At 43.0% G+C, this 25,383-nt stretch overlaps 1 protein-coding gene across 1 annotated transcript; it reads left to right on the top strand.

Moving 5' to 3' along the window:
* Positions 1-52: 52 nt before the first annotated feature.
* Positions 53-25,383, top strand: LOC146523727 (protein NLRC3-like). Its single transcript, XM_085153970.1, has 5 exons — positions 53-1,762; positions 4,927-5,100; positions 16,318-16,491; positions 19,847-20,020; positions 20,706-25,383. Exons 1-5 carry the CDS (start codon positions 180-182, stop codon positions 20,713-20,715), a joined length of 2,115 nt encoding a protein of 704 aa, XP_085010096.1. The 5' UTR covers positions 53-179; the 3' UTR covers positions 20,716-25,383.

Below are 25,383 nucleotides of genomic sequence, written 5' to 3'. Positions count from 1 at the left end.
TTTTAGATGAACATAAGATCAGTCTGAGGAGGAGATGTGAACGTGTGACTGAAGGAAGTGATGAAACAGGAAGTAGAACCCTCCTCAACAGGATCTACACTGAGCTCTACATCACAGAGGGACAGAGTGAAGAGGTTCATACCCAACATGAGGTGAGGCAGCTGGAGACAGCTTCCAAGATGGACGCCCTCCATGACGCTCCAATCAGGTGCCAGGACATCTTTAAAGCCTTACCTGACCAACAGAGACCCATCAGAGTGGTTCTGACCAACGGCGTGGCTGGTGTTGGAAAAACCTTCTCAGTGCAGAAGTTCACTCTGGACTGGGCAGAGGGCTTGGAGAACCAACATGTCAGTCTGGTGGTTCTGCTTTCATTCAGGGAGCTGAACCTGATCAGAGATGAGCAGTACAGTCTTCTGGAGCTGCTCCATGTTTTCTATCTAACATTACAGAAGGTCACAGCAGAGAAGCTGGCTGTCTCTCAGCTTTTGTTCATCTTTGACGGCCTGGATGAAAGCAGACTTTCATTGGATTTCACCAACAGGAAGCTGCTGTCTGATGTCACACAGAAGTCATCAGTCAGCCAGCTGCTGACAAACCTCATCCAGGGGAATCTGCTTCCCTCGGCTCTCGTCTGGATAACTTCCCGACCTGCAGCAGCCAATCAGATCCCTCCTACATGTGTTGACAGGCTAACAGAAGTACGAGGCTTCACTGACGCCCAGAAGGAGGAGTACTTCAGGAGGAGATTCAGTGATGAAGAGCTGTCCAGCAGAATCATCTCCCACATGAAGACATCTAGGAGCCTCCACATCATGTGTAGTATCCCAGTCTTCTGCTGGATCACTGCTACAGTTCTGGAGCACATGTTGACTACAGAGCAGAGAGGAGAGCTGCCCAAGACCCTGACTGACATGTACTCACACTTCCTAATGGTTCAGACAAAGAGGAAGAAGAACAAGTACCATAAGGGACATGAGATGAGTCCACAGGAGCTGACGAAGGCTGACAGGGAAGTTCTTCTGAAGCTCGGGAGGCTGGCGTTTGAACATCTGGAGAAAGGAAACATCATGTTCTACCAAGAAGACCTGGAGCAGTGTGGTCTGGATGTGACAGAGGCCTCGGTGTACTCAGGAGTTTGTACAGAGATCTTCAAAAGAGAGTGTGTGATCTTCCAGAAACCAGTCTACTGCTTTGTTCATCTGAGCATTCAGGAGTTTCTGGCTGCTGTCTACATGTTCCACTGTCACACCAACAGGAAGACAGAGGTGCTGAAGAACTTTTTGCGAAAAAAATACTACATTTACATATCTCTGGATGATTTCCTGAACAGAGCCATGTATAAATCCCTCGAGAGTAAAAATGGCCACCTGGACCTGTTTGTTCGCTTCCTTCATGGCCTCTGTCTGGAGTCCAAGAAGAGACTCTTAGTAGGTCTTCTGGGTCAGACAAAGATCAGTCCAGAAACCATCCAGAGAATCATCAACAACCTGAAGGAGATGAACAGTGATGAAATCTCTCCTGACAGAAGCATCAACATCTTCCACTGTCTGATGGAGATGAACCACCTCTCATTATTTCAGGAAATCCAAGAGTTCCTGAAGTCAAAGAAGGAACTCTCTGAGATCCAGTGCTCAGCTCTGGCCTTCATGCTGCAGATGTCTGAGGAGGTTCTGGATGAGTTGGACCTGCAGAAGTACAACACATCAGAACGGGGACGACACAGACTGATTCCAGCTGTGAGGAACTGCAGAAAGGCTGGGTGAGTCCAGATGTGACCATTAACATCACTGATCAGTGTAGGTTTCTTAGTTTAATTTTGAAAATAAAATCAGATTGTAACCACAAAGTGTTTGTGTCCGTACGCTGCAACCTTCCACACCATTCCTTTATTGTACAGACTCAGCAGCAGCTCCATGGATCCCAAATCCAAGAGTGGAGAACAGATTTGAAGTGTGTCACATCCATGCAGTCACAGCTGTTTCCACCATGTTTCCACTGATATTAATCCTGTTCAATGACACGTTTCATATCAGTGAATATGTTCTTTAGGACGTCCACTGACATGTTTAAGTGTCCTGCTGGAAATCACTCAAATCATCCATGAAATCCATGAAAAATCCTTTTAGTGTTTCTAACTTCACCCTCTGTCCTCTCTCTCTCTCCATCCTCCTCACTGCTTCTTTCACTGATAATCACACAAACATCGTATTCAGCTACAAAATAACACAATAATATCATCTGATGATCATTATTATAAGAGCAGGATCCATATTTGATATCAGAGTAACACACTGCTTGGTTATGTGCAGTCATCATCAGTGACTGTGGGTCAAGCAGAAGCTCTCTGATTGGTTGCTGACCTTGGTCACCTGTCCACTCTCACCTGTTTGTGTTTGCTCTCTCTTTGCTGTCACCATCCTCTCTCTTCTTTCTCTCTCTCTCTGTCTTTGTACCGTCACTCAGGTCCAATGGAAACAGTGACATTTACCAGGCACGTGCAGAGGGGGGGATTAGAGGGGCTTGAGCACCCGCCCCTTTCCTGATGGGTGCCCAAAGTGCCTTTTTGTTGAGGCAACTTTTTAAAAAAAATATTATTATTTTTTTTTTATGTGTGTGGGCGTGCGGAGTTCTGTCTGTGCCCCTCAACAATAATATTTAACTATTAATCACAGTTTTGCTAAATAAAAGGATCTGGCTTGCATCAGTCACATGATCACATTTAACCAATGATCGCCCTTGACGGCAGAACGCGCTGTTTACGATCCGGGAACGAGCTCACAAAGAGCACGCGCATTTTTTGCAGTCTGGAGCTGTAGGAGAAACACAAATGAACTCAGAGACACAGACTGATGCGACAAAACCAGTAAGTAGGTGTACAGCGTACACTGTAGTGTATAGCACACAGGAGTATTAGCTTATTACGTACACGTTGGTAAGCTTTCTTGTTGCAACTGACGAACTGAAACAAATGAGCGTGCTGTGTGTGCAAAAGCGTGACAAACATTACCTGTCCTTTTATTAACTGCACAAGTAGTGCTGGTCATAGCTGCTGGCTACCTGTGTAAGGCTGTCATGGGTCTGTAGCTCTGTCACCGTTTTAGGGAACATATTTAGTTTTAAAGTAAGTTTCCGGGCTTTTCCTGCCTTTCTGGGGAGATTATATTTCACTAAAAAATGATCTAATATGCATGTCCACATAATTATGCAGTATTATAATTATAATATATTAAAAAACACACGCTGTATTTTAAAGAACATACATTAAGAAGCAGATTATATTAGATTTATATTTTAAATAAGACAAAATTTGGATTTAACAGCAGTAAAATTATTGTATCTCTACAGTTTAATAAGCTTTCGGCTGCACAGAGTGGATCGTGAAACAAATGGAATCATCATAAATACATTATTTCATATTTATTACTTCCCCCTCCTCATTGCTTTATTATTGTAGCTCTAGTAATAAATAATAATGTAAGGATTCTGGATCAGCACCATGATGCCCATAGTATATACTGTATTCTGAAGAAGGTCTAAAATGTCACTGTGCGTGCATGTGTGTGTTTTATTTAGATGAATTTAAAAAAAATATTACTCATGATATAACATTGTCCAGACATGCCTGGTAAGGACATGAGGAGGAAACAGTAGGAGCTGTGTGAGGCTACTAAAGGCAGTGCTATAACATTTTTCTGTCATCATTTTATTATAGATTAAGTGCAAGAGTTGTTAGGTGTGGATAATTAGATTATAGTTTATTGCAATAGCAAGTTGTGCCTTGTTCTCAGATAGACAGCAAGTGGAGAGTGATATATGAAATGATGGGATGGAAGGAAGAAGAGAAGCAAAGAGTGATTCACAGGCAGAGCCTAAATTATTTCTCAGTTTTTTGTTGGCTTATGGTTCCAAGCGCTGTCACCAATCTTTGCATTTTGTTATTATCTCATGACACTTGTTTAATCAGCTACCATCTCTCCTATGGACTTTTTAATGTCTACAGTCTCAGATCAACACAGCCCTGCCCTTCCCATATTAGATTCTTGATGAATGTGTGTTGTTGTTATTCAGCCTGGTTCAATGTGCCCCTTTTTAACTTTGAGCACCTGCCTCTTTAAACCTCTCTGTACGGCCCTGACATTTACAAACCAATCAAAGAAAAAATGATCCATGTCAGGTTATAACAATATTCAAAGTGAATACAGGCTGCTGCTGGACACAGACAGGTAACATCATTTTGACTTGCTTTCACCTGGATCTGAACTCATAAACACTGAAGCCCTAAACAGGAATACAAATCATTTTCTGCCAACTAGCGACACACCAGCAGATAATGGCTCAGAAAGCTAAAATGAGCATATCATTTATGTGTTTAGTTCCCCTAAAATCAGATCTGATATCAGCAGCTCTGAGTTCATTCATCATTATTGTCCAGTGATGAGATTTCTGCTCCGTTTGGTAACAGTCAGCAGGTTTTTCCTGTGTGTGGACGTGAACAGTCGTACCTGACAGCAGGTAGCAAACAGAGATCATCTTTCCAGCTGGAACTCTTCACTGAGCTGAACTCATTCAAAATGTTCTGGAGTCAGATTCAAAACAGGAAACAGTCCAAATGTGTGTCTTCACTCTGACTCTGGATCAGGGCAGACTGTGGACATTATGGAAGCCTAAATGTGACACCATCTTCCTCGTTCATCTGCAGATTAAAGCCAAACAAAGATTCTCATTAAAAGTCTGCAGGTCTGAGAGAGACTCGATTGTTGTGTTATGTCAAACACAGTAAGAGGAGTTGAAGCACAGATGTGAAGAGCAGATTCATCAGATTATGACCTTACTCTGTTTTGTCTTCATATACATTCAGTCTGTGTTTATAATGCAGATTTTCTGCTTTTATAATAACACATTTTATATTTTCTATCATCACAGACTGACTCGGTGTCGACTCTCAGAGTCTCACTGTGAAGTTGTGGCCTCAGCTCTGAAGTCCAACCCCTCCAATCTGACAGAGCTGGACATGAGTTGGAACAAGCTGCAGGATTCAGGTTTGAGGCTTCTTTGTGCTGGACTGGAGAGTCCAAACTGTCGACTGGAGACTCTGAGGTGAGTTCACTGACTGCGGCTGTTGTTGGTTTTTCTATATTTCATGTATTTGATTGATGTTTGAAACTTTCTTTAGTTCCTAAATATTCAGGATGTGTCTTAAGACAAATGTGAAGGAGTTTGAGTGCTTTCAGAAATGTTGTGTCTTTCCAAAAGACTGAACAAAAGTTTTTTCTTTTGGCTCCAAACAGAAGTGACAGTCTTGAGCAGGGTTCATTTAAAGGCTGACAGAAGAGGAGTGGTGATGGGGAGATGTTTGACAGGACAGTGTTTCAGCCTCCACAGGTTCATGTTGTGCTCCATCAGTCAATGAAGATGAAGTCAGTGCTGATGAGGCTGTAGAGTGTGTGAAGATTGTGAATGAGGATGATGAAGATCTGATGATAGCAGATAAAAACAGGCTGCAGAGACTTTGAGCCATACAGGGCACACAGTGTGTGTACAGAACAGCTGAAATCATTATGGAGGCCTCACTAGAATATGGAAGCATCAGAGTACAGCTTCAGTGAAGCATTAAAGTCTCTGATATGAGATGAGAAATGAAGCAGCCAGAGCTTTTTCATGAGTGGGAATCCACTGTGACTGTGAGCTGCTCCTACAGCCTCCAGATTAGCCAGCAGCTCATCCTGCTCAACATTTTCTCACCAACTTTAATGGAAGTGTGATGTTTTCAGCTGCAGTGATGGTGAGGGTGGCCTCCCTCTCCTCTTCTTCTCCTCTTCCTCTTTGATTTGTAAAGCCACTTCTGCTGCTTTCATTCATTTGGAAGTCCTGTAGCTGAGTTTGGGAGAGACTAACAGCCTCGGCAGCAGAGGGGAGAAAGACTGTAACACCACCACTTTACTCTGTTCTTCCTGTCACATCATTTTATCAGGAAACAAATATGCTCATGTTTTTACTATGTTTGGCTTGAAGATGTAAGAAGATCAGATGGTGCTTTTTATTATTGTGTTGGTTTGTTTCCTGTCTCTTGGATGGAGCCCAGCTGTGCGTGGCCCCTGGGCCTGTGGTCAGAGTGTGTGCTGGATAATCCGGCCCAGGATGAGGCCAAACTGACATGGGATGAAATGTCTGTCACATAATTGAGCTTAGTGTAGTTTCATTTCTGCACAATTTAAAAACAGCCAAAAAAATTTCTGTCTTTTGTAAGGTTCTTTTGATTTGGAAGGAAAAATAAGCGCAGACAGAGTCCTAGGGGGTGTCCAAAAAAGTGATTTATTAAACACACACGTATTATACAGTGTGGGAAGCCGGACTTCTCCTTCTGCCCGTTTACAGAAAGCTTTATAGCCTTTATGACGTCAGAACCATTCCTGGAAATCATCTTCTTCAGAACAACAACTCTTTCCCAGACTTGAAACCAGATGTTTGCCATCATCGGTGTTTGGGAACATATCAACTGTGTACTCGAGTGTGAAAGTGTGATTTATTATAGGTCCAGGCCAACGAAAGTTCAGTGTCCTTATCTGACTTTACTGCGGACCTACCACAATGCTGGTGCTCTGCATGATAGTATTACGTCTAGAATGTGTTTATTCTGCGTGCTCTGGCAAATATACTAAATGATAAATGATACATGAAAATATTGGTGATAACCTGATGATAAGTGATGCAGACTAATGAAGTAATGATGAAATAATGATCGTGCATGTGAATAACAACACAGTGACAGTAAAATAACATTCCTTTACGTGACAACTCCTCCTCTTGGGCTCGCTTGCGAGACCAACCTACACCAGGATTTGTCTCACTCCTCCGTCCAGCCTACAATCTCCCTCAAGGGCATCATGGATTCAGGCGCCGCTGAACCAGGTGAGCCCAAGTTCAGGGCCCTCTCCAGCATCTTTACTAAAACTCGCCGGGCCAGAGGGATGAGACAACATCCGATCATTAATATAGCAAGAAAAACAACAAAAGAAAACATGGCAGACATAACAACACTCTTCCATTGCCCAAAGACAGACGTGAACCAGTCTCCCAGTCCAGTGTTCACACCGGATTGCTCATGCATGGTTTTAGATAACATTTTCAGACTCTCAAGCGCTCTAGTAACCGTACCGTCTGGGGCCGTATTGTTGAGTATGAAGGTACAGCACATGTCCCCAAACATGGCACACACACCACCCTTCTCAACCAACAACATGTCCAGGGCCATTCGATTTTGGATTCCCATTAACGACGTCGGGCCTAATTGTTCCGCAAGGCCTTCCACCGCGTCCCTAGTGAGATTAGAGAGTCTCAGCACATTATAATGGACATAGTTAATGCGATCAACATTTTTATTTGGAGTTATCCACAGAAACACAGTTTCAAAGCCGGCCGCTATCTGATTGACTAACTTATACTCATCTGGAACTCCCCTGGGAACTCCTATTGAGTCAATCCAGGTTGGCGAGTCCCATCTTGGGTCATATTTGTGCGCACCTCTTATACTTCTCCTACGTCTGGCTGTCAACACACCAGTGTCCTGCTGTGGAACTGTCTCTACTCTATTTCCTATCAGCATCAAAGGTGCTCCTAGGCGCACCAGAGCACATGTTCCCACACTCCCCAGGGGAACCTGTACCAAAAGGGTGTACTGCCCACAATAATAATATAGCCCACCCCTTGCCCAGGTGCCTATAATAGTGCTTGGGTCACTTACATTATTGGTAGTCCTGCCTGGGATTGTCCTCTGACACCAGCTTGGATCAATTCTTCCTAACGTATATCTCACGCTGTCTGTAGAGAACTCAAAACATGTATAATTATCCCTTTTAGGTGTAAATGAACCTGGTTGTGTACGTTTATCAATTGGCGGATATAAACCTGACAAAGTGGTGCAGTTACCTGTGTTCACCGCCTCTCTAGTTAATTTCAACATACAATCATAACCCCACTCATCCTCTGGATACAGAGGAGCGGGTTCAGTGAACAGACGAGGTCGAGCTGTAGCACAAGCAACACAATCAACCACTTCCTGCTCTTTAGCATTTTGAGCCACCCAATCTAACCAAAGATTCCTATCACCAAAACCTGTGGCCCGCTCTATTAACTCTTGTCTCAGTCCTCTACAATTGTAGAGATTGTAGCCACCTCCTCTTTGAGTGAAGTGATGCTCTGCGATCCTCCTCTTCTCGCTTCAACTTCCCAGGTAGACTACTGGTTAGTCGTTGCACGGGTCAGAGGGTTATTCTGCCTCTATTCCTTCTTGCCACCCGTGTCATTTGGAGATGAGCTTGTCTCCACCAAGCTCTCATCTGCTACTGCACATTGAGACCAATGGAACCAGGTCTCGCCTGTCCCCTTCAACCGGACCGCTGTTGTGGTACGAGCCGTCACTTCTGGAGCTTGGCACGCTCCCTTCATCCCTCAGGTTCTCATGTTCCAACGCTGCTGAAGATTTAAGGCAGAGCATGTCGTACACCTTAGTTGTCTTCCTCAATGTCAACGATGAATCTCTCATTTTATTTCAAACTTTGCTGTGGGAAGTCTCCTCTCAATGTCCTGGACGCTCAGTAACATAGCTCTCTGTGCTATGTCTGCTGTTCCTTAACATGATCACTGATCCTCCTCAAGCCTGTATCCTGGCCTCCTCCAACATGTTGACTCCTACTTCTTCCTCCACACTTATTTGCACGATCTGCCGTAGTGCTTTATAGCCTGCTGCCTCTTTCGCAGCTCGATCGGCTTCCTGATTTCCTCTGGCCACCATGCCAGTCCCCGAGGAGTGACCTTTACACTTTATAATACTCACCTCCTCTTGCACATGGCTTCCTCCATGTTTCAACTCCCCAATGAGACATGTACAAGAATGTTACACCTTCTCTCTAAAACAATCTCCGGCCAACCTGTAACCTTGTGTAAAACCTTAGTCAGCAGTTACAGGTTAAGCCTATTTAACTCCCCGCTCAACCTGGAGCCTGTATCCTGCAGAACAAATCTGTTAAATCAAACTTCCTATTTACAACCAACTATAGATCATGAGAGCAATAAAGCATTCAGCACAACAGACAAGTATCATGTGCAGGTTTTCTCCAATCATTAACTCACTATTATTACCATAATTTGTCTCCAATCATGAATCATCCCAATTTACTCCACAATTTACTCAGTGACTTTCCTTAAGCAATGTCACTCCACCCATTTATCACTAGGAGCTCAAAAAGTGGCCAGCTAGTGAGCTCCATGTTGAACTATTCCATAAACACTGCATCTTATTTGTTTCCTCATGTCACTTGTCTGTTTTCTACCGAATCTTCCACCTGCACCCTTAACAAAAGCAAAACAAACATTAGCAACACACATTGACCATCCCGGTGATCAGGCGTCATAACCTATAAACACAGTTTCTTCACACATAAGCCCAGAAATCCTGTAGTAGAAAACCAAACGTCAATCAATTGTCCAGTGGTAAATCACATGATCAAACCACATGAAGAACTGTAATGCTGTAGAGAAGAAAATGCAAATGTTAGCGCTGCGCAGATGTATACACTTTCTCACAGTTACAGTGGGGCAAAAAAGTATTTAGTCAGCCACCGATTGTGCAAGTTCCCCCACTTAAAATGATGACAGAGGTCAGTAATTTGCACCAGAGGTACACTTCAACTGTGAGAGACAGAATGTGAAAAAAAAATCCATGAATTCACATGGTAGGATTTTTAAAGAATTTATTCGTAAATCAGGGTGGAAAATAAGTATTTGGTCACCTCAAACAAGGAAAATCCCTGGCTCTCACAGACCTGTAACGTCTTCTGTAAGAAGCTTTTCTGTCCCCCACTCGTTACCTGTATGAATGGCACCTGTTTGACCTCATCATCTGTATAAAAGACACCTGTCCACAGCCTCAACCAGTCAGACTCCAAACTCCGCCATGGCCAAGACCAAAGAGCTTTCGAAGGACACCAGGAAAAGAATTGTAGACCTGCACCAGACTGGGAAGAGTGAATCTACAATAGGCAAGCAGCTTGGTGTGAAAAAATCAACTGTGGGAGCAATCATCAGAAAATGGAAGACATACAAGACCACTGATAATCTCCCTCGATCTGGGGCTCCACGCAAGATCTCATCCCGTGGGGTCAAAATGATCATGAGAACGGTGAGCAAAGATCCCAGAACCACACGGGGGGACCTGGTGAATGACCTGCAGAGAGCTGGGACCAAAGTAACAAAGGTCACCATCAGTAACACACTACAACGGCAGGGAATCAAATCCCGCAGTGCCAGACGTGTTCCGCTGCTGAAGCCAGTGCATGTCCAGGCCCGTCTGAAGTTTGCCAGAGAGCACATGGATGATACAGCAGAGGATTGGGAGAATGTCATGTGGTCAGATAAAACCAAAGTAGAACTTTTTGGTATAAACTCAACTCGTCGTGTTTGGAGGAAGAAGAATACTGAGTTGCATCCCAAGAACACCATACCTACTGTGAAGCATGGGGGTGGAAACATCATGCTATGGGGCTGTTTTTCTGCCAAGGGGACAGGACGACTGATCCGTGTTAAGGACAGAATGAATGGGGCCAAGTATCGTGAGATTTTGAGCCAAAACCTCCTTCCATCAGTGAGAACTTTGAAGATGAAACGAGGCTGGGTCTTCCAACATGACAATGATCCAAAACACACCGCCCGGGCAACAAAGGAGTGGCTCCGTAAGAAGCATTTGAAAGTCCTGGAGTGGCCTAGCCAGTCTCCAGACCTCAACCCCATAGAAAATCTGTGGCGGGAGTTGAAAGTCCGTGTTGCTCGGCGACAGCCCCAAAACATCACTGCTCTTGAGAAGATCTGCATGGAGGAATGGGCCAAAATACCAGCTACTGTGTGTGAAAACCTGGTAAAGACCTATAGTAAACGTTTGACCTCTGTTATTGCCAACAAAGGTTATGTTACAAAGTATTGAGTTGTATTTTTGTTATTGACCAAATACTTATTTTCCACCCTGATTTACGAATAAATTCTTTACAAATCCTACCATGTGAATTCATGGATTTTTTTTTCACATTCTGTCTCTCACAGTTGAAGTGTACCTCTGGTGCAAATTACTGACCTCTGTCATCATTTTAAGTGGGGGAACTTGCACAATCGGTGGCTGACTAAATACTTTTTTGCCCCACTGTACCTCTGTGAGCAACACACAACACAAACCCATGAATAACACTCCCCTGGTAAATTTACAAACACAGAAAGTGGCATTTAAAAGTTAAATCGGCAGGCCAAAGCTCACGCAACCTCGGATGTTGCTGTCATCTTTCTGTTCCTGTAAAAGAAACACACAAAAATTCATCCACCCTTTCGTCCTGTCTAGGTGGAGGTTAACTTTGAGTCGTGGTCCAGTCTTATCAGCTTTTGTCAGCTTTTACCAGTCAGTCAGTCAGTTTTATTCCCATTCATTCATCCATTCATTCTTCCTTTGCTGATAGTGGAAACCATCGTCGCATTTGATCTCCACCCTCAGCAAAATGACGTCATTTCAAAAAGAAAAAGAAGAACTTTAGATCGGATTACCTCGCTGAATCCTTCTTAGGCCGGGACTCTCATATTCTAATTGTCCCCAATAAGTGGCTTCCCCAGAGCCCATTTTAATGTGGAGAAACTCACTTGCAACAATTTTCTTGACGACGTGTAGCGCTTTTAATTCCCGACGTGCAGATCTGCTTAAAGAAAAGAAATTCACAAACAAAATCAGTGCACTGTTCAAAATAAAAATAAAATAAAAAATACCGAAGCCCGGTCTTAGGACTTGTCACTCTTATAAAACAAAACAAAACAAAAAATCTGCTAGTTTCACTCTTTTAAACTCTGGCAGCAGGATCCTGTTCACGCCTGCTATCATCTTCCCCAAAATAATACTAATTCAATCTATGTATCACTTCTCAACCCACTTAATAAACCAGACAGGATGCTGGTAACAGTATTACCTTCTTAAAATTGTGTTTGATCCTAATGAGCTGATCGCGTGTGTGTGTGTGTTTTAGTCGGGTTAATACATTTTCTGTTTCTATGTATCCTTTTATGTACCTTCCCCCTTTTTTCTGAAACAAAAAAGTTCCGTTCACTCCTAAGTTTGTTTCAGAAACATCCAAATGAAAAACTCTGGCATAGTCAGGCACAGCTAAACCCCAAATATTTGCAGGTTACCATCGGCAACCACACTGTGTGTTGTTAACCCCCTTCTACAAATGCCCTCTTTTAATGTGTTACACTTCATATATGATTTTGTGTTATCTCTGGTGCATATTATGTCAAGGTGTGGTGCTTGTCTTCCTCCCCCTTTTGTGGTAGTCTGGACACTGTGTCAATCCTCCACCCCCAGGCAGTCGTTTGTCTCCCCGGATTCCTTAACTCAATTTAATTCCCCAAACTACAACAGCCGCCTCTGTCATCACGTGGCCCTTTCCTCTCCGTTCTTTTCTCCCACTTTTCAGTCCAATGGCAGTCAGTTCTCTTCAGCTTTGTCCCGTGTATCTCTTTGTCTCACTGTTTCTTTCATTGCCATCTCGCTCCAAACATGGCAAATGTCAAACTCAGACAGTCTCCTCAAAGGTCCTTCACACACAGTGAGGTTGCAGCTTGCTGGAAACGCATCTCCATCCATCCAATCCAGATGGTGGATCTTCTCTTTCTGATGCCGTTTGCCCACAGCGCTGCTGGACCTCTCTGCTCAGAACTCCGGTATTGTCTCTTGGACTTCTGTCCATTGTTAATGTTCATGCTCATGCTTCTGGAACTGCACTCTGTGTCTTCAGGGAGAGATTAGCTTCCCTGGAGCTTGCTTGTCCAGGATGAGGATGGGAAGCTGCAAAACAATTCAGCCAAAATTCTGGCTGGGTGTTTCCATTTTTGTTTCTAATGATTTTAACCTATAATTTTCTTCCGACTGCTGCCCATGGAGAATTGATCCAGGTCCGTTCCCCACCTGTAAACGACAGACTGAGAGACTTTCATTACTCACTGTGACTGCAGATGTTTTCATCACTCCTAAAACAACACATCTCTACTTATTCTGTTTTGAACTCTACTGACTTCAAACCCCAAATGTGAATTTTTAGTTGTTCATAACCGCAAACACAAAAAATATTCTTGATGTTTTTATTAATTATTTTCGTCCACAACACTCCAAATTATGTTTTCATTTTGTGTCCAGCAGGGGAATAAGGTGACCTCTAGCATCACTGCTTCCCCAGTTGGAGACAATTTCTCACTCACACTTCCACACTTTTATTTTCTTTGTTTATTTTAGTTCCTTTTCTTTCTCTTTTCCTTTCCTTTTTTCTTTTATTTTTTCACACGCACACCTTAACCTGTTTACTCACTCATACAGTCAGCCATCAAATTCTCCATTCATCCTTGAGTACTTGATCACCTTTAAAGTCACTGTTAATTTTGTCAATTTATTTATCTTTACCTTAACACTAATTCACTATTTTAGTTTCCTTTATTTATTTTCAGTTCACTTGCTCCTATTTGATCACTAGGATTTCTTCTTCTATTATTTCACAGAAAATCAACTGATCTACTTCTCCTTCTTTTGTCATCCAGGAATTCACACATGCACAGGCTGGTCACTCGGCCCCCACCTTTTTCTCTCTCACAGACACACACACATTTTACTCCTCGTTTGGTCCGCCTGTGAACCCGCCCCTCGAGGCTGGCTCACACTCACTTCATGCTTGTCGCAGTACCATTCAAACTCTCTGTGAGACACTTCTTTCTCTGCTTATCCTGGACAACGCCCTAGACGGCACACAGAGCGGGTGCCATCCGCTCTTGTGCACCTCACAAATTTGCAAACTGCGCCACAGACTCGATACCGCAGTTTCTCTTCCCCTAAAAAATATAAAACCAAACTCAACCCCCCAATTGACTTCACAGTTTGATTTCTACACACCACATACATACACTATTTTGTTTAATCCTCATACACTCAGCTTCTGTATTAAATCACTTTCACAGCACACGCAGTTATAATCAATATAAGCAATTTACACAGCCGATTTACACTTTATTTTATATACATTTTATATACACAGGCCTGTATCAACATGAGAAACGACGCCAGATGCCAAGACAAGTTATTCAACAGTTTCTTGTCACTTCTTATCACTTCTTATCACTTCTGTACCGGTACACCTAACTTTTTGACTAATTTAAAAGCTTCTAAGCCCAGGTCCAACCTTGCTGGTCAATGCACCCGCTTCGGGAACGCCATCTCCGACAGCGGTCAGATTTCTAAGCCCTAATTAATTTAAAACCGCTTCCCGCAGGTTGGCAGGTCGCTCCACATCTCGCGTCAAAGTATCAAACTCACGTGTTCAGCTTTACTTAAAGCTCACTGTCACCCACGTTAATAGTCACGGCCGGGTCTCACCCTTCAGCCAAACAGCACAGTAAAAGGTAATCCTTGATTACCTGGCCTTTAACGGGTGTCCGAAGTCCCGCGGGAGACCATCCGAGCTAACTGGTCGCCGCCAGAGATAACCGCACGTCTACGATTACCGGTCACTGCCACACGCTGAACAACTGTGCTCTACGGGGTCCCACCCCGAACTAGGTTAATTTATACACTGTTTAAAAGCGTCCTTGGGGACTCTCAGCCCCTCAGTTTTTAATTACCTGACACCCGAAACCGCGTTTCTACCACCCAATGAGTCCGAATTCCCCTAACCTTAAAGAGTGCTTGGCATCTAACTCCACACTCTCTCTTAAGGCACATAAACCAAGCCTCTTAGCTTTAACACCACAAAACACCACACAAAAAACACAGAAAACCCCCTAAAATAAACAGCAATAACCTTTGGGAGAATTTTATCCAACTTTTACCACTAATTATCCTAATTAAATAAAATCACTACGGACAGAACCCAGCAGAAGGCCCCCCTGCGTGAACATTCAATTTAGTTTTAACTTCCCATTTAGTACCTTTGGATAAAAATTATTCAACAGGTGGTACTGACCTTTTATTCCGCGGTTTTTGTCACTCAGTCGGTCACTCCCCTGGGTTCCCCCATCTTTTGGCACCCCCCAGGAGCTCCGCTCCCCGCAGCGCGTCTTCTTTCCCCCCAAACCGGGTTTCGGCACCAAAATGTAAGGTTCTTTTGATTTGGAAGGAAAAATAAGCGCAGACAGAGTCCTAGGGGGTGTCCAAAAAAGTGATTTATTAAACACACACGTATTATACAGTGTGGGAAGCCGGACTTCTCCTTCTGCCCGTTTACAGAAAGCTTTATAGCCTTTATGACGTCAGAACCATTCCTGGAAATCATCTTCTTCAGAACAACAACTCTTTCCCAGACTTGAAACCAGATGTTTGCCATCATCGGTGTTTGGGAACATATCAACTGTGTACTCGAGTGTGAAAGTGTGATTTATTATAGGTCCCGGCCAACGAAAGTTCAGTGTCCTTATCTGACTTTACTGCGGACCTACCACAATGCTGGTGCTATGCATGATAGTATTACGTCTAGAATGTGTTTATTCTGTGTGCTCTGGCAAATATACTAAATGATAAATGATACATGAAAATATTGGTGATAACCTGATGATAAGTGATGCAGACTAATGAAGTAATGATGAAATAATGATCGTGCATGTGAATAACAACACAGTGACAGTAAAATAACATTCCTTTACGTGACACTTTTCTATGTTATACAGACTTTCTTTGATACTGTGTCCAAAAGGAGCAGCTTTTACTTTGAAGGGGAGCCGTCTCTGTTTCCTCTTCAGGTTGGATGATGGAAGCAAATTAGTGTGTGATGTTCTTCCAGTGTTACACTTTGTAGACGCTCCCTAAGCACTGGTCTCACAGCCAGCTGCACATAGAGACCAGTGTTGTTAGTCCAGGTCAGAAGCTGACTTGTTGGAATGAAAATGAGCTTGTAGTTTGTCTGCTTTAATAATGTGACTGGAAAAAGGTGTTGGACTTCAAATATGTCCATTTCTTTCACACTTCACCTTTAAAAGTGAAGCCTTGTGGTTCCTGGAAGGAAAAACATGACTTTTTCAAGTCTTTTTCCTTTTTTTATGATAAATGTACAACTTTAATGTGAAACATTCAGAGTTTTTTCTCTTGTTGTGTTTGTTTGAAGCTGCTTCCTGTTGGCTTCAGCTGTTTGGAGTTTCCATTTTCTAAACTTCTACATTCTGAACCTTCTTCAGCTCTGAACAGATGATGAAACACTGAATGATTTCAAGCTCACACTTTGTCTAATAAACCTACAACTTTCATTCTTTATACAGATTGTGGGGCTGTGGTTTGTCAAAGATCAGTTGTGATTATCTGGCAGCAGCACTGAAGTCCAACCCCTCCCATCTGAGAGAGCTGGAGCTGACCCACAACAGCCTGATGGATTCAGGAGTGAAGCATCTGTGTGGTTTCCTGGAGAGTCCAGGATGTGGACTTGAAACTCTGAGGTCAGTCAGCATGTTTTAATTGTGCTGAGATGAATATGATGTGAAAGTTGTGCTGACACTAAACTGCAGACATCAGGCTGATATTATACTGATCCACACTGAAGATCTTCATGGTTAAGTCTGTTTTCTTATTCTCTGGTTTAGTCCACTGACTGCAGTAAAACAATGTTCACATTTCAAACCTTCAAAGAAGAAGAAAAATCCTCCACTGGATAATTCACTGTGAAACTCTCAAACTCTTCATTCCACCTTAAAGTCTGTCTGACGCTGAAATCCAAAGCAAAATGTCTGTTTGCTTTACAGACAGCAGGCCAACACAAACATACAAACATCATCCAAAACACAGTCCAACATCCAAATCTCCTCCACTGCCAGCATGAATGATGGGAAATAGAAGGAGGAATACTCTGACATTCAGGGTTAGAATGAGTTTCATGAAGCAGACTGTGAAGATCAAAGCTGCATTAGAAAGCTTACATGAATGAATGAGTGGACAGAAGTGGACAGAGATCATCTGAAGCACTTCAAAGGCTTTAAATCAGCACATTTCTCTTTATTCTTTATCAACTCTGTTAGTTTCTCTCAGTTTTCTGTGGAATGAAGCTAACAGCAGGCTAATAAGATGCTGACCAATAGGTTTCTATTAAAGGTTGTAATTTGTATATGAAAAAGTGCTTTGGCTCAGCAGGGATCAGCTTACAGGTAGAATACAGCTGCTGGATGGGATTAGCATGTCATAGCTATCTACCAAACTGCTAACTGGGAAACTTCAGGTCATCTATGGATCTTTTTTGCTAAATGATTATTCAGCTTAGGCTCACAGGGCTGCAGCCTGTGCCCTAGCTGTCATAGGGCAAGAGGCGTGGTCCACCTGCACAGGTGAGCAGTCCATCACAGGGCCAACAGAGAGAGACAGAGAAGCACTCTCTCACATCCACACCTACAGCCAATTTAGAAGCACCAATGAACCTAAGCAGCATTTCTTTGGACTGTGGGAGAACATCCAACCTCCACATAAAGGCCAACAAGCTTAAATCTACAACCTTCTTGCTTTAAGGCACTGGCGCTAACCACTTTTCTCCATTTCAGCCCAAATCCTGCATCTTCCTGTTTCTGACTCCAGGCCAGCTCCACTAACACTTTCTCATCAGACACTGCCACCTAGTGGAGGAAGTCTTAGTTCCATTTGAAGCTCCAGATTACAGTTAGTTCCTTTACAAAGAGGTGGAGGTGGTGGGGCCAGAGCATCATCATCACTGAGTGCCATAGGACACTTAACCTTTGTTTCCATGTGCTGGGAACTTCCTGTTGTTCCAAGGAGGACTGGAAAATGTGTGAAAATCTCGCAGTCAGTTCCTCACAGCACACTTCAATCATGTCCCTCCCACAGCATCAGGATCAGAGCTTTTTCTCTCTTTGGTCCCACTAAGAGATTTCCACACAAACACCTCATCAGTGGGACTCTCAGAGCTACCAGCCCTTTGCTACAATCACAAAGCTCTTCATTGAAATCAATGATATCAAAGCTGGAATCAAATGAGTCCAAGTCTTCTGCTGATTCAGCATCACATTCATCTTTGCTCCTTGTTCTGCATCCCCACCATGGACTTCATTCCTTTCCAAGCCAGCCTTGAGTGTCCTTTATTCATCCTCTGCTTTACTTTTACACCTGATTTTAGCTGCTTTATCTCTCTTTCAACAAGTTTCTGTGCCTCAATCTTTTTCTTCTCTCCCTCATAACAAGACAGTTTCTTCTGCCTGAGAACATGTTGGAGTGAGTTACTAATCCAGGGCTCCTTTTTGGGGAAAATACTTCCTGTTTTCAAAGTAATCCCCATTTTTCCCAGAAAGAAATGTAAGTAGAAATCGATGATCTAAGTGAGAACATCCATCCATCCATCCATCCATCCATCTTCATCCGCTTTATCCGGGGCCGGGTCGCGGGGGAAGCAGCCTAAGCAAAGAGGCCCAGACCTCCCTCTCCCCAGCCACCTCCTCCAGCTCAGTCAATTTTCCCAGTCGACGTCAGCAGCGTTCCGCCAGCACTATACACAGTGCAGGTAGAGCACCGCTTTCCCCTCCTGAGACGCCCTGAGTCCCACAGGCTAACCAAGCCCGATAGGACTCCTTCTTCAGCCTGGTGGCTCCCTTCACCTCTGGTGTCCACCATTTGGTTCGGGGATTACCACCACGGCAGGCACCAACCACCTTGCGGCCGCAGCTCAATGCAGCAGCTTCGGCAATGGAGGCGCTGAACATGGTCCATTCGGACTCAATGTCCCCCCCCCTCCTTTTGAATGCTGTTGAAGCTCTGCCGGAGGTGTGCGTTGAAGATCTCGCGGACTGGGGCCTCTACTAGTCGTTCCCAGCACACCTTCACTACGCGTTTAGGTGCACCAGGTCTGTCCAGCGTCCTCCCCCGCCACCTGATCCAACTCACCACCAGGTGGTGATCAGTTGACAGCTCAGCCCCTCTCTTTACCCGAGTGTCCAGAACATATGGTCGCAGGTCTGGTGATACGATTACATGTTCGAACAAGGTGTTCGTTATGGCCAAACTGTGATTAGCACAGAAGTCCAATAACAAAGCACCTTCCAGCACCCCCCCCCCCCCCCCCCCCCCGGGGCCCCCGCCCTGGCTCCAGGGCGGGGGCCCCGGTAACCCTATCCCGGGCACTGTTCCCTTGGTGTTTTTTTCATAAAGGTCTTCTGAATCGCTCTTTGTCTGGTCCCTCACCCAGGACAAATTTGCAATGGGAGACCCTACTAGGGGGCAAAAGCCCCCAGACAACATAGCCCCTGGGATCCCTGGGACACACAAACCCCTCCACCACGATATGGTTGCGATTCACGGAGGAGTGAGTGTAAGTGAGAACATGAGCCTTTAAAAAGTCCCAGTGGGTGCAGTCAAAGCAGTCCCTCAGTCCCAGTATAGAGTCTTTGGTCCAGACTGGAACAACTGTGTGCCCAGTTTGAGCTCTCTTCAGTCCTGTGACCTGACAGACCCAGAGGGGCCATCACATCACATTTAGAAGCTCCCCTAATGGAGCCACAACACATGTCCAATACTTAGTCTGTCTTGTTGGACAAACTGGAAGAAATGATTCAAGGACATAGTCACAGAACAGAGATTCAAATCTCCAAAATCCAACTGGCTGCATCAGGACATATAGTCTGAAACTCTGCACAGTTTCCTGTTTGAAGCTGCTTCCTGTTGGCTTCAGCTGTTTGGAGTTTCCATTTTCTAAACTTCTACATTCTGAACCTTCTTTAGCTCTGAACAGATGATGAAACACTGAATGATTTCAAGCTCACACTTTGTCTAATAAACTTACATCTTTCATTCTTTATACAGATTGGTGAGCTGTGGTTTGTCAGAGATCAGCTGTGATTATCTGGCAGCAGCACTGAAGTCCAACCCCTCCCATCTGAGAGAGCTTTACTTGCATGGAAACTACCTGAATGATCCAGATGTGAAGCAGCTGTCTGATCTTCAGCAGAGTCCAGACTACAGACTGGAGACTCTGTGGTCAGTAGAGTGATGGAGTGAGTGGGTGGTGCTGTCAGCAGTATTGTACTAAACACAGTCAGTATGAAACAAAGATCCAGTGTTTCCTGTAAAGCTGCAGCTTCTCAGTGAAGCTGTGAGAGGAGAATGGTGACAGGCTTCAGGATTGGACACAAACACTTCCTGTTTCTGCCTTTTTTTCACCTTTATGGTCACCATAGTAACGGCTGACACGCTCTCATCAAACACTGTCAACAGCCAATCAGCTCTCTGAACAAAGCAGCACGCAGACCAATGACTGCATTCATTTCCAAGTTTAAAGCAGTGAAGAACACAGTCTGTAGGTGAGGAAGAATTTAGTGAGAGCAGATGTTTGGATGGAATTCCTCCAGTTAACAGCTGGAACCGTCCATCTGGATTGTTGGGCTTGTTGTTGGGGTTCCTACAGAGCTCAGAGTGGACACACCAAGGTTCTTCTAATGAATGAAAGTCTAAACTCAAACTAGGAGTGAAAAACATTTTCATCAACTTCAATAAAAATCCAAAGATTAGAAAAAGTGAAGCAACAATGAGTCCTAGTACAGTCCCAGCACTGAAGTCCCTGCTGCTCTTTATACTGGATGTGCTGCATCACTGACTGACAGCTGATGAAGAGTCTCTGGAAACACTCGTTTATCTCCTCTGCTCTTCCTTCTTCTTTCTGCAGGTGGAGATGATGATGGTAAACAGGACGGTGTGTGTGCTGAGAGAGGAGGAGCTGTGTCCTGATGATCCAGAGAGGTTGAAGCAGCAGCAGCTTGTGTGTAGAGACGCTCTGACTGGGCCATGTTACTGGGAGGTGGAGAGGAGAGCTTCATCCAGCAGTGACTGACAGAGGAATGAGAAGAAGTGCAGATGACTGTCAGTGCTGCAGGGTGAACTGCTCTGAGAACAGCTCCACTGTCAGACACAATGTAGAGTCCAGCATCATCCCTGTGTGTCCCTCTGGATCTGACAGAGGATCATCAGTGTATCTGGACTGCTCTGCTGCTGCTCTGTCCTTCTACAGTCTCTGCACAGTCTCTGTCTGACTCTGGCTTCAGACCCTCCTGGATCAAACTCACCTGGAAAGACTTTCAAACATCACTCAGTAGATTTGAATACAGAATATATTTAATATATACTGTAGATGTACTGTAGAGTTGCAGTTTGTCACTTGTAAATACAGTCTGTGAGCAGCTGTGAGCTGAAAGATCTTTCTAGAAACACGAAATGTTTTCACTCTTCTCTTGCTTTTTCATATATTTCCACAACATTAATATTGATCCCACCTGTCTCACCTGTTTCATGCTTTTATACATAATAACAGGACACGTGTGATCTGAGCGCTGCTGTGGTTGCTGTGCTGCACGTCTTCATTTAGATAACAGAGACATCTAGTGGTTCAGAGGGAGAACTGCAGGAGGTGGAGGTGGAGGTGGCGGCTAAAACACTGTTAAAAGTGTAGTTGGTGACAGAAAAACGGGGTATTTTAAAACTACACCACCACCATTGCTGCCTGTGATTTGAAATGCATTCTGGGATACCTGGCTGCCCCAAGTCTACACAAGCAATCGATTATCTAGGATCGACCTGTTTTGACTTACTTTGCACGGCAACCAATCAAATGTTAGAGAAGCTGCATGGGCAGCGTTAACCCCGCCCCCTGCGTTTGATGGGTGAGGTTGACAGATAAAATTATTCCATGATGAGAGCCAGGCGCCAGGACTGCCAAAATGAAATAAATAAATATATCATTAAATAATTAATTAAATGTGTCAATAATTAATTAAAATGTGAAATACATAAATAATTAATTAAATGTGTCAATAAATAATTAATTAAATGTGTCAATAATTAATTAAATGTGTCAATAATTAATTAAAATGTGAAATACATAAATAATTAATTAAATGTGTCAATAATTAATTAATTACATGTGTCATAACTATTTATTTAATTAATTAATTCCCATTTTAATTAATTATTGACACATTTAATTAATTATTTAATGGTGTATTTAATTAATTCATTATGGCAGTCCTGGCGTTCCATATGTTTTAGCATGGAAACCTTTTTATCTTTTAGGCGCAGAGACAAATATGACAAGTATCAGTGTAAGATACAAATGTCAAATCAGTTAGCAGAGGGAACAGTGATCACATAGTGTGATGGCATCAGCCACACAGGGGTAAATTAGTCCATTTTTTACTTTATTAGTTTGCTTTGCAGTTTTCTTCATTAATCATTTGGTTAAACCTAACACTGGTATTATGAGGCACGCACATAGTAATATTGTGTGGGTTTTTCTAAAATGTTTTGTTATATTAATTATGTTTCTCTTTCTTTGAGTTACCTGGGTTTGGCCGGTGGCTGTTTCCTGTCTTTTGCCTGGCAATAGGCATGGCTGAGGACTCGGGAACAAAAGTGCCTGCTCAGCTGGACCAACCATGGGCTTACCAGAAGCAGGGGTGTTTTAGGTTTAGTTAGGCTATTCTGTGCTTAGTTAATATTAGTGTGTTTTTGTTTTCCCCCTATTGTGTGTAAATGGTTTGGCCAAATCATTATAAAAGCTACCCTCGTGTGTCTTTGTAATTAGGTCAGTTTGTGAGTTAAGTTTTGTCTCACTTTCTTTTGTTTAAGTTTCTGGAAATTCCTTTTTGTCGAGTTATATTTAGTTGACCTCTTTTATGGGCCTGCTAAGTATGGTTTTTGAATTTTATTTAATTTTGGAATTTTTGAGGGTTAAAATAAAGAACCCTTTTTGAAGATATTTTTTTGCCTGTGTCCTCTTTGCTTTGGCTGCTTGGTCCCGCACACACAGCAATGTAAGAATAGAAACATAACAGTGAATCTGGACATGTATACAGATGGAAGCAAACAAGCAGGATGTAACACTACATTAAAGCCACAAATGGGTTTTGAGCTGAGAAGGAAAGCAGTTTGTCCCGGACTTCAGCTAGAATGGAAAAGACACAAAGCTGGATTTATTCTGTGTCTTTACACTGTCATTCTCTCCCCTCCGTCTCCTTTTGCTACTTCAATAATGAAACTGATCAATAATCTCTCTGATTTCTCTCTTGTTTATTTATCGCCCACTTTGCGCCAGAAAGAGGAAACCAGCGGATGTCGCCCTAAACAACAGCAGCACGTTTAAGCTTGATCAGCTGTTGTTAGAATTTATTTACTATTATTTTCTAGTATCAGCTGATGTTTGCTGGAGCCACAGCTGCAAAAGCTGCTGGTCATGATGTCGGTTTGGATATGTGGTGAGAGGGAAACATGAAGATGAAACCTGGAGATGTCCTTACTGAATCATCAGAGCTGAACAGGTGATGGAGAAACAGGTTTACCTTTTAGGTGACATGAATGAGTTGAAGGGAAGTTATGAACTGTTTCTGAGAGACAAATAACACCAGGATGCTTTTCTATGTAGCTGACAGCTGGTAACTGTGCAGGGGCGGATCTAGCAAAGTTTTGCCAGGGGGGCAGGTAGGGCATTAACAGGGAAAGGGGGGCACAAAGAAATACTTTTCTTTCTTCTTCTCATTTAAAATGTTTCGCTTTTAATAAATAATTATCTGAATCTTACAACCAAAGTTTTTATCTGATGTAAAATGTATAGAAATCATACATAAACCAACAAGACTGTACATCACTGTCACAACAGTGTTTGTTTTCATTCAAAGGCTTTATGGCTTTAATACCTGGTGGGCCGGTCTCTAGTCAAAATGCCCGGGCCAATTTTATGTCCCAGTCCAGCCCTGGGCACGACACGCAGTGAAGTAATCTGGGAAGGTGCATTAAAAAAATGGCCGGGCCAGCGGTGCACATCGCAAATTAGCTCACATAGACACATTAGTTGTGCTGCTTCTTAATGATGGTATCTTAGCTAACAACCCCAACTACCAGATTCAACTTGTAATTGGCTAAAAATAACTTCGCCTACCGGTGAGAGGGACGTTGCTCGCTGGCAGTTTTTTCAAGCAATGTTGAAAGTTCCACATTCAGACACTTCAAAAGCTTCAGGAGCATCAGCACCACGTAAATACTCGGATACATCCGGATACTGGAGACAGAATTCACAATGTGTTTTTGGGACTTTCAGGTGTTTGGACCAATGTTTTCTTTTCTGATCAAACCAGAAAGCTTTAATGAGCAGCTGGATTTGTGTCGCATTAACTGGCTGGACACAGAGGACATCGAAATGCAGATGATTGAACTGAAAAGCTCGACTCTGTGGGGTCAAAGTTTGCAGAACTACAAACGCAGCTGGAATCCACAGCTGTGCGTGTTCATGGAGCTGCATTTCCACCTGCTGGACATCACTACCTGACAGGTTTAACTGTCTTCAGAACATTGCAGAGGCCTTATTGACAGTATTTGGCTCTACATATCTGTGTGAGCAGATTTTCTCTCACATGAAGAGAGTTCTCAGGTCTGAATGCTGGACACTCGGAGACCTGTGTCTCTGAGTGGGAGACCAGAGATCACATTAACATGCGTGTCCCTGTATTAACAAACATGCCATATTGGCCCAGGTTATTTTTCTTATCATTGTTGTGAGGAGACCATAAATAGCATTTGTATTTTCTGTTGTACAGTTCGTTTGCTGTTATGGATAAAAAGTCTTTTTTGTTTCAAAGTAGCTGATAACTATTCGCTGATAGCTGCCAACATCTGCGCACCAATATAATCCTATAAAGTGGTTCTATATAGTGTGTAATTTATTGCTAATGCAATCATATGGCACATTGACTTCTGAGGAAATTTTAGATGCACTCATCATCAGAAAGGTTGCCGACCTAAACCAGGGGGTTTAGAGTATCATCGAGTTTTTGTGGTTTGTTTTCTTTAAGTCATTTCACAGATTTTCTCTATAATTTCAATTCCTTGAATAAAACAACAAACTTAGGGGATGATTTTGTAATCCGACTTTATGTATGAAAGATTTGACTAAACATAAAACAATCTTCCAACTCAGTCGTCATTCTTATCTTGTGAAATCAAACCAAATGTTCTGTTGTTTCTAAATCAGGGATTGATGAAATCTTTGGTTTCATCCATTTATGAACATGTTCTCATTCATATTAAATCGTAGTCTAAGTCATTCTTTAGAGGGATAAATGTCATTCATTATCTTCAAATGTGTTTCTGTTGTTTTGGGGGGAAGTTTGAAGTCCATTGTTCAAAGTCTGTAAATGAAACTTTATGAAGTTTATGTAGGATGTTTTTCCTATTTTGTATTTGTTTGAATTATTCTGTATTTTTGACTCTTTCTGCCATGATGCCAGGTCTCTCTTGAAAACAACATTTTTAATCTCAATTAAATTTTCACCTGGAGAAATACAGGATGATAATAATAA

This window comes from Neolamprologus multifasciatus, chromosome 3 (assembly GCF_963576455.1).
Source record: "Neolamprologus multifasciatus chromosome 3, fNeoMul1.2, whole genome shotgun sequence".
NCBI lineage: Eukaryota > Metazoa > Chordata > Actinopteri > Cichliformes > Cichlidae > Neolamprologus > Neolamprologus multifasciatus.
Note: the sequence above shows the minus strand (reverse complement) of the source record. Positions and strands in the feature narration are given on the sequence as shown.

Coding starts and splice junctions, on each gene's coding strand:
- LOC146523727 (XM_085153970.1), top strand. CDS start 180: ATGGACGCCCTCCATGACGCTCCAATCAGGTGCCAGGACATCTTTAAA. Junction 5,101..16,317: donor TGTCGACTGGAGACTCTGAG/GTGAGTTCACTG, acceptor TTCTTTATACAG/ATTGTGGGGCTGTGGTTTGT. Junction 16,492..19,846: donor TGTGGACTTGAAACTCTGAG/GTCAGTCAGCAT, acceptor TTCTTTATACAG/ATTGGTGAGCTGTGGTTTGT.